Source organism: Pristis pectinata, chromosome 30 (genome assembly GCF_009764475.1).
Source record: "Pristis pectinata isolate sPriPec2 chromosome 30, sPriPec2.1.pri, whole genome shotgun sequence".
NCBI classification, from domain to species: domain Eukaryota; kingdom Metazoa; phylum Chordata; class Chondrichthyes; order Rhinopristiformes; family Pristidae; genus Pristis; species Pristis pectinata.
In genome coordinates, this window is record NC_067434.1 from 25770486 (window position 1) to 25784398 (window position 13913).

Genomic DNA, 13913 nt, shown 5'->3' on the forward strand with positions numbered 1-13913 from the left:
GTCAGTCTTGCAGCCTGCTCTGCCAGCCAGTGAGAAATTGGCTGCCACAAGAGACTGCAGATGTTGGAATCTGGAGCAACACACAGGGTGCTGGAGGAACTCAGCGGGTCAGGCAGCATCTGTGGAGGGAAACGGACAGTCGACGTTCCAGGTTGAGACCCTTCATCTGATTGGTCTCAGGTCCAGTTCGCTGTGGGTTCCCCTTGACTCTGGACTCTCCTGAAGTCAAAAAGTCTGTCTGTCTCACCTCAAATGTATTCAGTAATGCAGCCTTCTCACCCCCTACAGAAAGAAGAAATTCTTTCTGCTCCCTGTCTTACCTTTCATAGGAGAGCTGTCTATGAATTGTTCTAAAGAGGAGTTGAGTAATGGAGAAAGGAAGCCTTCCTCGAGCATTTGTTTGCCAGTTTCGGAAGTTCATTCTCATATTACCAGCAATGTACCCAGCATACAAAGGAGCTAGAGGAACTCAGCGGGTCAGGCAGCATCCATGGAGGGAAATGGACAGTTGACATTTTGGGTCGAGACCCTTCATCAGTCTCTTGTGACTCCAATGTACCCAGCATGGTCTCTTGCTTCTGCTTTCTTCAGGGCTTGTCCTTATTGCCCTTCTGAGTGAGAAAGTTGGTCACTGCTGAACTGTGGCTACCTCTAAAGTATGGATATTCATCCACATGTTTCTGTCAATGTCCTTACAGGCATTCATTATTTACTTCCATTGTCTGGAATTCACTGTGTTTTGGGCTGTTGAACCAGATTGCTCTATATTTTTAGAATATGTGCAAACACATCATCCAATGCAGGTTACACAATCATAGAATAGCAGCTTGTGTGTCATGTTGTGTCAAGTTCATCCAGTATCACTGTTCTCAGCACATTGTTAAGGTTCCTCTTTCACTTGGTGGCTTCTTGCAGCATCTTAGATCACGAGAAGGTTTCCGCCAGGAAGTCCTGTGGTCTTCTCGGGGTAATGCCACCACAAAAATGTGTCAAAGTCGAGGGATTTTAGTCTCTGCAAATTCTTTCAGTTCAGCTTGAGATTCGGCAGTCTATTTTGCCACGTACAGCTGCCTCAGAGTCGGATCTGGGCATGTTTAGTATCTTTAAGTGGACACTGCAGATTGTGCTAATGCCAAGTTAGAGTTCACAGAACATAGAGCAGTGCAGCACAGGAATAGGCCATTCGCTCATCATGTCTGTGCCAAACACAATGCCAAATTAAACGAATCCTTTCTGCCTGCACATGATCCATATCCCTCCATCTCCTGCATATTCATGTGCCTAACTAAAAACCTTTTAAATGCCACTACGGAATCTGCCTCCACCACCACCCTGGGCAGCAGATTCCTGGCACCCACCAATCTCTATGTAAAAAAAAGCTAAAAGCACATCTCCTTTAAACTTTCCCCCTCTCACCTTAATGAAAGAAGTTACAAAGTCAGGGCATCCTTACTTTAAGGAATCATTTTCATGGTCTGTCCTCCTTTAAGAATGCTAAAATCCAGCCTGGGTCTTTCACAAATGTGGGCAGTTTTCTTGCACACCATCACTTCACTCGTGAAGAGGTTGCTCCTGCAGCAGAATGAGAGGGAGGGGTGATGGGGGTGAGAGGGTCTACCGAGGCAGTCCCAGACATGTGGAGAAGGTCCATTGTGCCCCATGACCGTAGGTGGTTCTGGGGTACGGAGTCAGTGATAATGTTCGGCCACGGGTCGAGGGTCTGTGGGGTTCCCAGTACTCAGAGACCCTGTGATGTACCCCTCATTTTATGCTGAGCTCCAAAGGTTGGAAGTTGTGACCTTGTGATCCAATTTCTGTTGTTAAGCACTGAAATGGGTTGCACACACTGATGACATCACCACCCACCATAATATGATGGGGAAATGAAACCCACACTGGGGGTAAATCCTGAGAGCAAGTGCCCGGCCCATTTTCCTGACAGGTGGAATCTCAACAAAAAAAAAGTAGGAATAACACATCAAAACAGGTGCAAAACACTTCTCATGCTTAATTTACACATTACCAAACAGCAGCAAATGTTACAAATGTACATTCTTTGGAGACACAAGGCTGCAAATGCTGGAAGTCTTGAGCAACACACAGAGGACTGGAGGAACTCAGCGGGTCAGGCAGCATCTGTGGAGGGAAATGGACAGTCGATGTTTCAGGTTAAGACCCTTCACCTGAAATGTCGACTCCCCATTTCCCTCCATAAATGTCTGCCCTAGATGTTTTCCTGCATAAAGGAACACATGCATTGGAAAATGATTGCTACAAAGTGTGCACACTGAGGAGGGTATCACAGGAGCGTGAAGTAAATGAAATGACCCGTATAGGAACAGAGGCAGGGTCAAATTCAGAGTACCAGTTGAACGTAATATACCTGGTGCCAAGAGAGGTTATTACTTGGAAGGAACCTACTGTTTGTAACCAGGATGAGAGTGTGAGAACAGCCAGTGACATTTCGACCGCTCTGGAGCAATGTGTAATGTCCTCCCAAAGCGAGCTGTCAGTCTTGAAGCAGTGGAAGTAAAGCCAATGAGTCACTGTTCACCGTGACTATACTGAAACCCGCTGGTGGATGCCAGCTGAAGGCCATAAACCAAAGGACCAAGAGATCCAAGATGTGGTTTTCAATATAATGGGTCAGAAAGGTGCCACACTTTTGCTCAGAAGAGTGGCGTCGAGCAGATGAGATTGATGAAGGTTCACCCAGGCAGGCTGCTGTTGGTGCCCAGAGTAGGCAGGCTCACCACTGTCACTGAGACACCCGAGGCTTGCCACAGTGAGATGACCAACGTCAGATGTGGCAGCCCCAATCAAAGGGGGCATGATGGAAGAAGACAGCCCAGGGTGAAAGAACAGGTGCAGGGCTGGGTCTGAACGGACAGTCCAACGACCCAAGGATCTGGAGGTAAGGCACACAGGGAATGGACATCATGGAGCTTTGGGTTCTTTCTCCTTTTTTGTGTTTCATCATTAAAAAAAGGATGCTGTATAACCTGTAATATTGGGAATGTACCGCTAAATGTCGTTCCATTCGTCAAGTACTTCTCTATGTATATATTACATTGTGAGTATTGAACAATTACCTGTTCGAGAGTGGGAACACTAAAACACACTCTCTTTGTAAGTTTAACAAACACTTTGTTAGTTTAGTGTACCAGCTGTCCTCTGTATCTCGGAAAGTGATACTGATCTAGGTGATCATGGTACAGTAATACTCACTGAATTTCTTTGGTCTTGCAGTTGGCAGTTTGAGGGATTATGGAGTAGCTCTCGATCTGCAATGGATTGACAAACTTTCTGAAGTTGCGACATTGACATCTGTCTGCAAGCTCAGCTGAAATAAATAAGAAGCTCACTTTGTTATACTGGCAAAATCATTGAAGTCTATTTCAAATAAGATAAGATTGTTACTTACCATGAGAGAAATGTGTGCTGCATAGAAACACCATCAAGGTGGCCAGAGGAAGTTGGCTATTCATGTTACAGCCTCCGGTTGTCACTGGTATCTAAAGTACTAAAATATTTTTCCAGAACATGTACTTTCTTTATATGTTATTAATAACAGCCTCATATTTTGCCGTTAATTGCAACATATTAACCATTATGTTTGGTTTCCAGTTATCTGCCCCTTTGAAACTTAATTTGCAGTAAAGTCATAAAGTTTTCAGCAACTTGTTGAAGTTGTTTTTGGCAAGAGTGGATGAAAAGCTATAAAATCCCAGCACAAAGCTAACCTGAAACTCCAGGCAATAATTGGTATTGAGATTAATGCCACCCTTTAAGTACAGTACTGCATTAGCTCAGTGATCCAGTGTTACAAGCCACCTACCCCAGAAATAACTGATTGTTGTTTAGAAATTTACAGCTATTCATTATTAAGTAAAGTTGCTTACACTCCCCGTTATTGCATTTTTATGTCTAACCTGTACCAACCTTGCAAGTGTTGAAAGCAGTTGGTGTGGCACTTCACTTGTCAGTCACTGTGAAAGATAGAAACACAACAGTGCACCAGAGCGAACAGGGGACTTATATTGGCCTTCAGTTGTAATAATGGCATACTGGTCACGTGATCAGCAAATTTCCAAATTCCACTTCAGACAAACTGTTTTATGAGGGACATGAAATCCTTTTAAGGCGTTGGATTTGTGTATCAGTTGAAGGTGTTTTTATGGTTATATCTTGACTTCAGTAAGGAAGGTTAAGTTCATTATTCATTTTTGCATTGGCTGCCCAAGAACTTAGATCTCTTTATTAGTCACATTTACATCAAAACGCACAGTGAAATGCATCTTTTTTTTGCATAGAGTGTTCTGGGGGCAGCCAGCAAGTGTTGCCTCGCTTCTGGCGCCAACATAGCATGCCCACAATTGTAAAATACGTAACAAAAGTTACAAGGAAACAAAGTGTTTCAGGTAACTTGGAAGTGAATGATCACGGAATTACTTAACCGTTATCAAATTTGAGCTGCAAACTAATCCATTGGTTAGCTTCATTGCAATGAAATAAACAATTTGTGTCAGAGACCTTTGATGCAACGTGACATTTTATTGGATGTTGATACAGCAGCTTTTATTATGCAATTAAGATAAGACAGTGAAGGACTTTCTGTTGAATGTCTTCCTGATAAACATTTTGCTCAGTCATTTTCTCCAACAGCGATTCATGGTTGGTCAAGTCAACCATTGGGAGCCAAAAAATAGAACCTCCATCTCTTTCAGCTTGCCCCTTGTCATTGGGGATATATGTTGGTTGCTTTCTCCGGATATCAGGGATATGTATCAGTATGGCCTACAAGTAGCAATGTAGCAAACATAACTTGGCCAGTCTTTACCTGCACTCTAAGTGAAACACATGTTAATTCTGTTCCATACTTTGCAAGACCACAATTATCTTCTTCTGCTCTTCCCTTTTGTCTGTTGCTTTGATACTTCTACTTATTTCTACTTCAGAATAATTAAGCTTTATTTTCACCGTAGTTTAACTGCAGCTGAAGTGTCTCAAACTAGAGGGCGCAGGGTAAAGGTAAGGAGTGGGAGGTTCAGAGGGGAACCTGAAGAAGATTTGGAAATGGTTGGAATCTGGAATGCACTGCCTGAGTGGTTGGTGGAGTCAGAGACTCTCACAGTTTTTAAGAAGTAGCTGGTCAAACACTTGAATCACCAAGGCATAGAAGGCTACAGGCCAAGTGCTGGAAAATGGGAGTAGTCTAAATAGGTACTTGATGATTGTCATGATCCTGGTGGGCCGAAGGGCCTGCTTCTGTGCAGTATAACTCATTAACTCTGTTACTGCCCCTTCCTTGGACAGGCCAGCTCTCTTTGGGGATTCTATTTGGACATTGATTACAAGGTTAATGATTTCCCTGTGGGATTGTCTGGTGGGATGTTGAGTGTTTATTTTCAACATGGTCAAAGCTTTTGTCATGAGAGCCCAGAATACCAAGAGATTGTGGGTGTGGTTGTACTCAGAAGGTTGAGCATTGTGCTCAAGCATCGGTTGAGCATCGCAATCAGCTCAGAACAAACTAGGGCCTGAACCCACGACATCCTGACTCAGAAGCAGGACCGTATTGTTTAACAGAATACTGTCCATTGCATTCAATGTATGACTGAGTGGTATGTTCCCATGAAAATTTGTAGCTTCACTGTGCCAACACTCCCATGGTGCTAAAGAAAAGAGAAGCCACTGCCTTAAACATTCCAAACTGGATTTACCCTCAACAGTTGAGAGAGTTGTGCAGAGTTTCTCCAAGTTAGCTTACACTTGTGATGCTTTCACTGGGTAGGTCTGGAAAGAAATTTGGGATTAATGGAACTGTAAAACATCTAATTATAGGTTCATCCAACTGCTATATTACGCTCTCAATTTACACTTCTGTTGAGCGGTAGAAGGACTGCTGAATCCTTGTCTGACCCATGCAGTTATGATCACCAAATAACCCTTTGGGTCTTCCTCCAATCACAACACACCTTTGTTGGATTCGACTGTTTTAATTAGCTTTTTAACATGTATAGTGTTTAATACACCTCAAGTGGCAGCACAAGGAACGGCCGCTTGCTAGCTTATTGGTTTGTCCATCAGGTGAATGTGTGGTTTTTTTCATTGGTTGGTTTGGCCACAAGCATCTAATAGGTTTCCTGATTGGACTATTGTTAGCTAAAGAGCATCTCTTATCTCAGGTATAAAAGGTGTCGCTTTTTGTTAATCTCTCTCTTGCTCGTCTCCCCTGGCCTGAGCTCATCTTTTGTTCCCTTTGTCTCGGCTCATCAAAGCCAGTGCCATGTGCTCTGTGACTGTTTCTTTGTTTTAAATTTTCTCAATAAAACTTTGTGAAGCACCAAGTTGTTTTCAACTCATTCCTGGACTCCTGAAAGAACCTGTGGATTCGAAATAACCGGATCCGACACCTTCTATCCATTTACGCACATGACACATGCGAATTCAGTTTCCAAGTTTGGGAATAAATAACTGAGTATTTCCCTGCCAAGGATGGTAAGTAGTATTTTTATGGGCAAGTATGTCACAATTCATCTTTTCATTGACAGAGATGGGGACCTCAGTCATTTGTAGGCAGGGGTCAGCCTGGAAAAAATTAAATTATTTCAGCTTTAGGAATATATTCTTTCAATAAAAGAGTGTGAGGAGACTAGCAGCTAGATAACAGTTACTAGAGAAACAAAGGACTGCAAATGCTGGAATCTAGATGAAAAATACTATGATGCTGAAGGAACTCAGCAGGCCAGGCAGCATCCGTGGAGTAAAGCAGGCGGTCAACGTTTCAGGTCAGGACCCTTCTTCAGGACTGAAGATAAGAAAAGGGGAAGCCCAATGTATAGGCGGGAAAAGCAGAGCAGCGATTGGTGGACAGAAGAGGGGCAGCGGGGTGGACACAAGGTGGTGATAGGGAGATGCGGGGGAGGAGGGGAGAGCAGATCCACCGGGGGATGGGTCAAGATTAAGGAGAGACAAAAAAGGTGGTAGAAAAAGAGGGAGAGGCTAGGAAAGGGAAGAAAAGAAGCATGTTGTGGGGGGGGGGGGGGGTGTGGGGAAGGGGGGTGGGGATTACCTAAAGTGGGAGAATTCAATGCTCATGCCATTAGGCTGCAAGGTTCCAAGACGGAAAATTGAGGTGCTGTTCCTCCAGTTTGCGCTTGGAATTCTCCCGGCAATGGAGGAGGCCGAGGACTGACATATCAGTGATGGTGTGGGAGGGGAAACTGGGAGATGCAGATCGTGGTTATGGACAGAGTGCAGGTGTTCTGTGAAATGGTCACCTAGTCTGCGTTTGGTCTCAGCGATGTAGAGGAGGCCACACCTGCCCCTACACCACCTCCATCCAGGGACCCAAACAGTCCTTTCAGGTGAGACAGATTCACCTGCACCTCCCTTAATATCATCTACTGCATTCGGTGCTCCAGGTGTGGTCCATGTGACAATAATAAACCAATTCCAATTTGAAAGCAGAGAAAGAGGAATATTTCTAATGCACAGCACAAATAGCACTATTTAATTAATTTGTTCTGTTATTACTGATGCTGTAAATCTGCACTGAACTTGCTTTATTCTGCAATAACTGTTTAACATATCTGTCACTGGTCTGACCGAGTTATGTTCTGACTTGTAACTTACTGTGTGTTCAGTTCCTTTTCATCTTTCATTGCCACACTGATATTTCCAGTTCTTGCCCAGACTCCTGTTTTGCTCTGAGAATGGGGGCTGCAGTGGTACATACCACTGGATGATTCTATCTGGAAAGTTGTTTTCAAAGAAGGTAAATCATTGTCAGCAGAAGTGGTTGCTTGTGATGTAACAAGCCTCCTTTTCTTTCAGCCAGACGGATTTTAAAGAAGGGGTCCACTACCAAGAAGAGATGGAGGGAAGTCAACACACTGCTCTTGTTAAAATCAGTGAAGACAAATGCATTTCAAAGTAAGTGAAGCCATATATTTCCAGTTTTATAGAATAAGGACATTTGTTTTTGACCATCTGCTTCCCACAAGAACCATTTCTCTGTTGATTCAACGCTGTGACTCTGAGTCTCAAATCTCTTTCAGTGCTGTCAAAATGTACTTATGAATATGGATGTTGCTGGCAAGGCCAGCATTTATTGACTATCCCTGGTTCTTGAGAAGGAGGCGGTGAGCTGCCTTTTCAAACTGCTTAAATCCAAGTAGTGAGAGTCCTCCAATCGACCAGGAGTTCCAGGATTTAGACTCAGTGATAATGAAGGGCAGGCGATATATTTCCGTCAGGATGGAATGTGACTTTGAAGTTGCAGGTGGTGATGTACCCATGAATCTACTGTTCTTGTCCTGGGTGGGGAAGGTCATGGGTCTGGGTGGTGCTGTCTGAGTAGCCTGGGCGATTCACTGCGGTAGATGGTACACACTGCAGCCACTGTGACATTGGTGGAGGGGGTGAATGTTTGGTTTGGTGAAGGGGGAGCCAGTCAGATGGGCTGGTTTGTCCTGAATGGTGTTGCCGGTAGTTGTTGGAGCTGTACTCATTGTGGGTGGAGAATCTTCAACCCAATGCAAATGCACTGCAGTTCAGATCAGTTTCTGCTGTTGTTTACTTTCTGTTCTCTGACAGTTTTCATGTGACCTGATGAAGTGATCTTGTCTGCAGTAAGCAGCTAAAAATGTAGTTCTGGAAAACAAACCTGAGGCCATCTCAGAGGGCTGGGTAATGCAAGTCCTGACACACTGTCCTTCCTGTCTGAGAATACAACCAGTTCATTGACCAAGGGAGTAGTTGAAGCAGGGTCGCTGACAGCAGTTATGAAGTGTCTAAATGAGCACTTGAGTAATGGGCAGAGTTGGGAGATGGGATTAGTGTAGATGGATGCCCACTGGTCAATATGGATGTGGTGGGCCCAGTGTCCTGTTTCCATGCTGCACATCTCTATGTCTCTATAGATGGTCTCGACAGCACTGAAGAATCTGCACATCATGGCTACAGGTAGGTAGTACTCCCTCCACCCACCATCTTTTCTTTGGGTCACGTGTTTTCTGCTGGACCTCTGCCTTCAGGTGACTGTACAGCTGTTTCCTTAACCTGAGGAAAGATGGAACTCCCAATCTAGGAATATTTTATACTTGCAGTTAATTAGCTCCTCAACCTCTTGGTTATTCTCAGCAAACTAGTCCTGGTTCTTGGTAGAGAAATCATGAGTCATAGTTATAGTCATGGAACCTTACAGCATAGAAACAGGCCATTCAGCCCAACTTGTCCACACCAACCAGCCGGCAGGCATCTGTATTAATCCCACCACCCAGCACTTGGCCCGTAGCCTTCTGTGCCTGGGCGATTCAAGTGCTCATCTAAACAAATGCTGTCAGTGACCCAACTTCAACCATTCTCTCAGGCAATGCATTCCAGGTACTCACCACTCTCTAGCTGAAGAAGGTCCCCCTCAGATCCCCTCTGAATCTCTTCCCCCTTGCCCTAAACCTATGTCCTCTACCTCTGATATAGGGAAAAGTCTCCTGCAATCTACTCTATCTGTACCCCTCATAATTTTATATACCTCAATTATGTCCCCTTTTAACCTTCTCCACTCCAGGGAGAACAGACCCAGCCTCTCTATTCTCTGCTCATAACTGAACTGCTCCATCCTCGGCAACATCCTGGTGAATCTCCTCTACACCCTCTCCAGTACTATCAGCTTTCCTGCAGCACGATGACCATAACTGCATACAGTACTCCAGCTGAGATCTGACCAAGATTTTATAAGGTTGGAGCATAACTTCCCTACTTCTGTCTACAGTGCCACAAAGTAATGAAGGCCAGCATCCCATATGCCTTCCTAACCACAATATCAACCTGTGCTGCCACCTTCAACGATCTCTGGACATACTCCAAGGTCCCTCTGTTCCTCAGTATTCCCTAAAATGCTACCATTCATGGTGTATGTCCTAGCCTCATTAGTACTCCCAAAATGCATCACCTTACATTTATCTGGATTAAACTCTATCCGGGATGTGGACACTGAGCTGTTTCTTGAGGTCTTGGACAGAGTATTTGCCATACCAAGCTGTATGCTTTCTATGGTGCATCTATAAAAATTGGTGAGGGACCAAGGGGACATGCAAAATTTCCTTAGACTTCTGAGGAGGCCGAGGCACTGGTGAGCTTTCTTGGCCATGACGTCTACCTGGTTGGACCAAGACAAGCTATTGGTGATGTTTACACTGAGGAACTTGAAGCTCTCAACCATCTGCACCTCAGCACCTTTTATGAGGGCTGTGTGATTATTTTAACATCTCCTTTTACTGTACTTTTCTCAATTCTAAAAACATTATAAAGAAAAATAATTTGCTGAACAAAAGAAATTGAATGAAAATCCTTACTGGGGAGAACTGTTAGCTACTGACATCCTATCTCCACTTTCCTTTTTAATCACTCCAGTCACTCACTTCTGTCTCGAGAGGTTGTGGCCACATCTTGTTCTAAGTAGTAAATGGGAAGCAGTTTCCATTCAAAAAATCACTCGTTACATAACCGCAGCCATTGAGCTTTCAGAATGAATGAAAGACGCACAATCCAGTATTTGGAGGCACAAAAGACTGCGGCTGCTGGAAATCTGCAGCAAAACACAAAGCGCTGGAGGAACTCAGCGGGTCAGGCAGCATCTGTGGAGGGAAATGGACAGTTGACATTTCAGGCCCAGATGAAGGGTCTTGACTCGAAACCGACTGCCCATTTCCCTCCACAGATGCTGCCTGACCCGCTGAGTTCCTCCGGCAGTTTGTGTGTTGATCCAGTACCTTTCCAACATTCTACTGGAAAATCTTTTCTGTTAAAGTGGCCTCTGGCACTTTGTTGTGGCATACCTGTGGGAATGTGGCTTTCAGAACCACCAGAGGTTAGCTGGACAGATTAAAAAAGAATATAAGTAATGCTGTAAGAATGAAAGATTGTGAGATATAGGACCAGTAGTTGGCCAATCCTCTTCTGCAACCTTCACCATTCAATAAGGCCATGGTGGCCCCTGTCACTCTCCCACCTGATCCACTCCTCCCCAGTGCCTCCCTGTCCATCACTCTCAGCCTCACTGGTGTCATCCCTCGGGGCATTTCTGATTTGAACCTTCTCTCTCTCGAGCATGGTCCAGTCTAAGACAGAGGTTCCATTTGGCCCCATCAATTCCACAGACTTGCCCCTCACAAACCCCCACCCCCTCCTCCCCCGACCATCTGATCACCAGATGGTTAGAAGAGGAGAGAGAAAATGGCAGGTGATGTAGCTGCTCCAATTGCACGAGAAGCAACTTGGTTGGTGGAGATGGAAGAGAAGATCAGGGAGCTGCCAAGGAACAGTTCCTTCGGGAGTACGAAAGGGGGAAGGGGGGGAAGATGTGTTTGGTTGAAGGTGCGGAGAAAGGCAATCCTATCCTTTAGCTGGGAGGAGAGAGGTTGAGTGCGCAGCGGCAGAGGCCTTCTGTGACCACAGAGGGGGTGTGGTGTTGGCCTGTTGGATGAAGCTACACTCGCTGGTGTCACGTACAAGAGCCTCAGTACAAGAATAAAAAAGCTGATTTATCTCTCCTGTTTTACGCTGGAGCAATCCTTCTCCTCTGCCTTCTGCCATTCCCTTTGCTTGGCAGCTGCATCTCTCCCTTTGCCTGAGTACCTCATCTCCTGCCTGCTGTCCCAAGCTGAGTATTGCGTCCATTCCACTCTGCACTGCAGTGATGGCTGTTCTGTAAGCTACCAATGAACTACAATTCAGTCAGGAGATCTACACTATCTCAACCTGTGACTTGAATACCTATTTGCTTCAAAAAACAAACTGCTGGAGGAACTCAGCAGGTTGAGCAGCATAAAACTGGTAATTGTACCAAGATACAATGAGAAGCTTTGGTTTGCATGCCATCCATACAGATCATTCCAAGGACAAGTACATCCAGGTTAAACAAATAACAGAATGCAGGATATAGTGTTGCAGTTACAGAGAAAGTGCAGTGCAGGCAGACAATAAGGTGCAAGGGAGACAATGAAGTAGACTGAGAGAACAAGAGTTCATCTTTATCATACAAGAGGTCCATTCAAGAGTCTGATAACAGCAGAATAGAAGCTGTCCTTGAGCCCGGTGGTGCATGTTCCCAGGCTTTTGTATCTTCTGCTTGATGGGAGGGGAGAGAGAGAATGACTGGTGTGGGAGGGGTATATGAGGGGAGAGGAATTGTCAATGTTTCAGGTCAAGAGCTTCTATCAAGACTGGTGCAGGGTTTCAACCATTCCTTTTCCCCCCACAGATGCTGCTTGACCCACTGAGTTCCTCCAGCAGTTTGTTCCTTGCTCCAGATTCCAGCATCTGCAGTCTCTTGTGTCTGACAATTTGCTTGATGAGTTTATTATAGATATCATTGTCATATTTAACATATAATAATCTGTGTGTCTTCATGTATCCAGGTCTGAACTGTTAATGCTTCTAAAGACCTACAACTGCTACCAAGAAGGGAAGAGTTTCCAGTTAAGGCATAGAGAGGTAGGACTTGTATTTCCTTCACTCTCTCAGCTTGAACAACACTGAGTCATGATTAATGTACAGGGTGATGAAATGCAACACTGTCATATGTTTCACTCACACTCATTTTAAGTCTAGGATCTGTGGAAATAGTTTCCATACTTCTCCATTTACGTTAATGATTAGAACTTTGTTTTCCTTTCACCTGGTCTACCCATCACCAGTTTTACCAAGAAATGAATCTGCCTGCATGTTTGAAACAAGGGTGTCCTTCCCAATTATGCCCAGATCTGATCTCCATGGATACCAAGAGGGAGCTGGTCAGCACCTCCAGGCTGTCCATCCATTCAGTTGATCTCCTCCACTTACCCACAACGGAAGCATGAACGTTTGATGCCCTCCCTTGACAAAAACCAGTCACTTGGTGGTGAGAATTAGCCCAGAACAGGGGAGGTGAGTAGTGGTGAGAGCAAGTGCTGAATGTTGGTTTCTGTGAGCTCCCTGGGGCTGGAACTCTGGGGAAGTCTGGCACTAATCATTTCTTAGCAGAAATTATTTCTGTGCAAGTCACCTTCTTGCAGTGATGACCCTGCTGGAACTCGATGATACAGATCAGGCGTTCCATAACTTCAAATGGGAAAGCCATGAAAGGCATCTTCTCTGGTTCACAGTGACGCAGGCTGCTGATGAACAGGTGATGTCAGTAGGCTTCCTCCATTAAGAAGCAGGAGCGCCAAGGACTTCGTCTCTCTCTCTCTCCCCCGCCCCTCTCTCTCTCTCTCTCTCTCTCTCTCTCTCTCTCTCTCTCTCTCCCTCTCTCTCTCTCCCCCCCCCTCTCTCCCTCTCTCTCTCTTTCTCTCTCTCCCTCTCTCTCTCTCTCTCTCTCTCCCTCTCTCTCTCTCTCTCTCTCTCCCCCCACCTGTCTCTCTCTCTCTCTCTCTCTCTCTCTCTCTCTCTCTCACACACACACACACACACACACACACACACACACACACACACACACACACACACACACACACACACACTCTCTCTCTCTCTCTCTCTCCCTTTGTTCTCAGATGTGTGGTTTGTTCATTAGTCCCGTCATTGTTTTCCTTTCCTTCCCAGAGCTGCTATTGCTGGGTAGATTTCTACCCCCCACGCTGTACTAGTGAAGGGATATCAGAACATATTTTAATCTATAGTCCCACTGTCCTGCACTTGGTCTGTTACCCTGCAGATCACGGCTCTTCACTACACATCCAAGTATCCTTTAAACATGATAGGGGTTTGTGCCTACACCAGTGAGTTCCAGAACCACCACCCTCGTGTGAAAAAACCTTTCCTCATCTCTCCTTTAATCCTTCAACTAATAACTTTTAAATCTGGCTTTTGACTCCTCTGCGAAGGAAAATGTGTCCTTCCTATTTAGTCTCTCCAGATCCCTCAGA

The 13913-nt window shown here is 45.0% G+C and overlaps 1 protein-coding gene across 3 annotated transcripts in view; it reads left to right on the forward strand.

The window, feature by feature from the left end:
* Window positions 1-13913, forward strand: part of rassf4a (Ras association domain family member 4a) — a 170932-nt gene that overhangs the window by 96750 nt on the left and 60269 nt on the right. For 2 of the 3 annotated variants that reach the window (XM_052041501.1, XM_052041500.1), the window contains exons 2-3: window positions 7840-7938; window positions 12426-12501. In XM_052041501.1, the coding sequence (XP_051897461.1) occupies window positions 7880-7938; window positions 12426-12501 (135 nt within the window). In that variant the 5' untranslated portion in view covers window positions 7840-7879. The remainder of the gene's footprint in view (window positions 1-7839; window positions 7939-12425; window positions 12502-13913) is intronic. The other variant, XM_052041499.1, reaches the window with a different exon arrangement.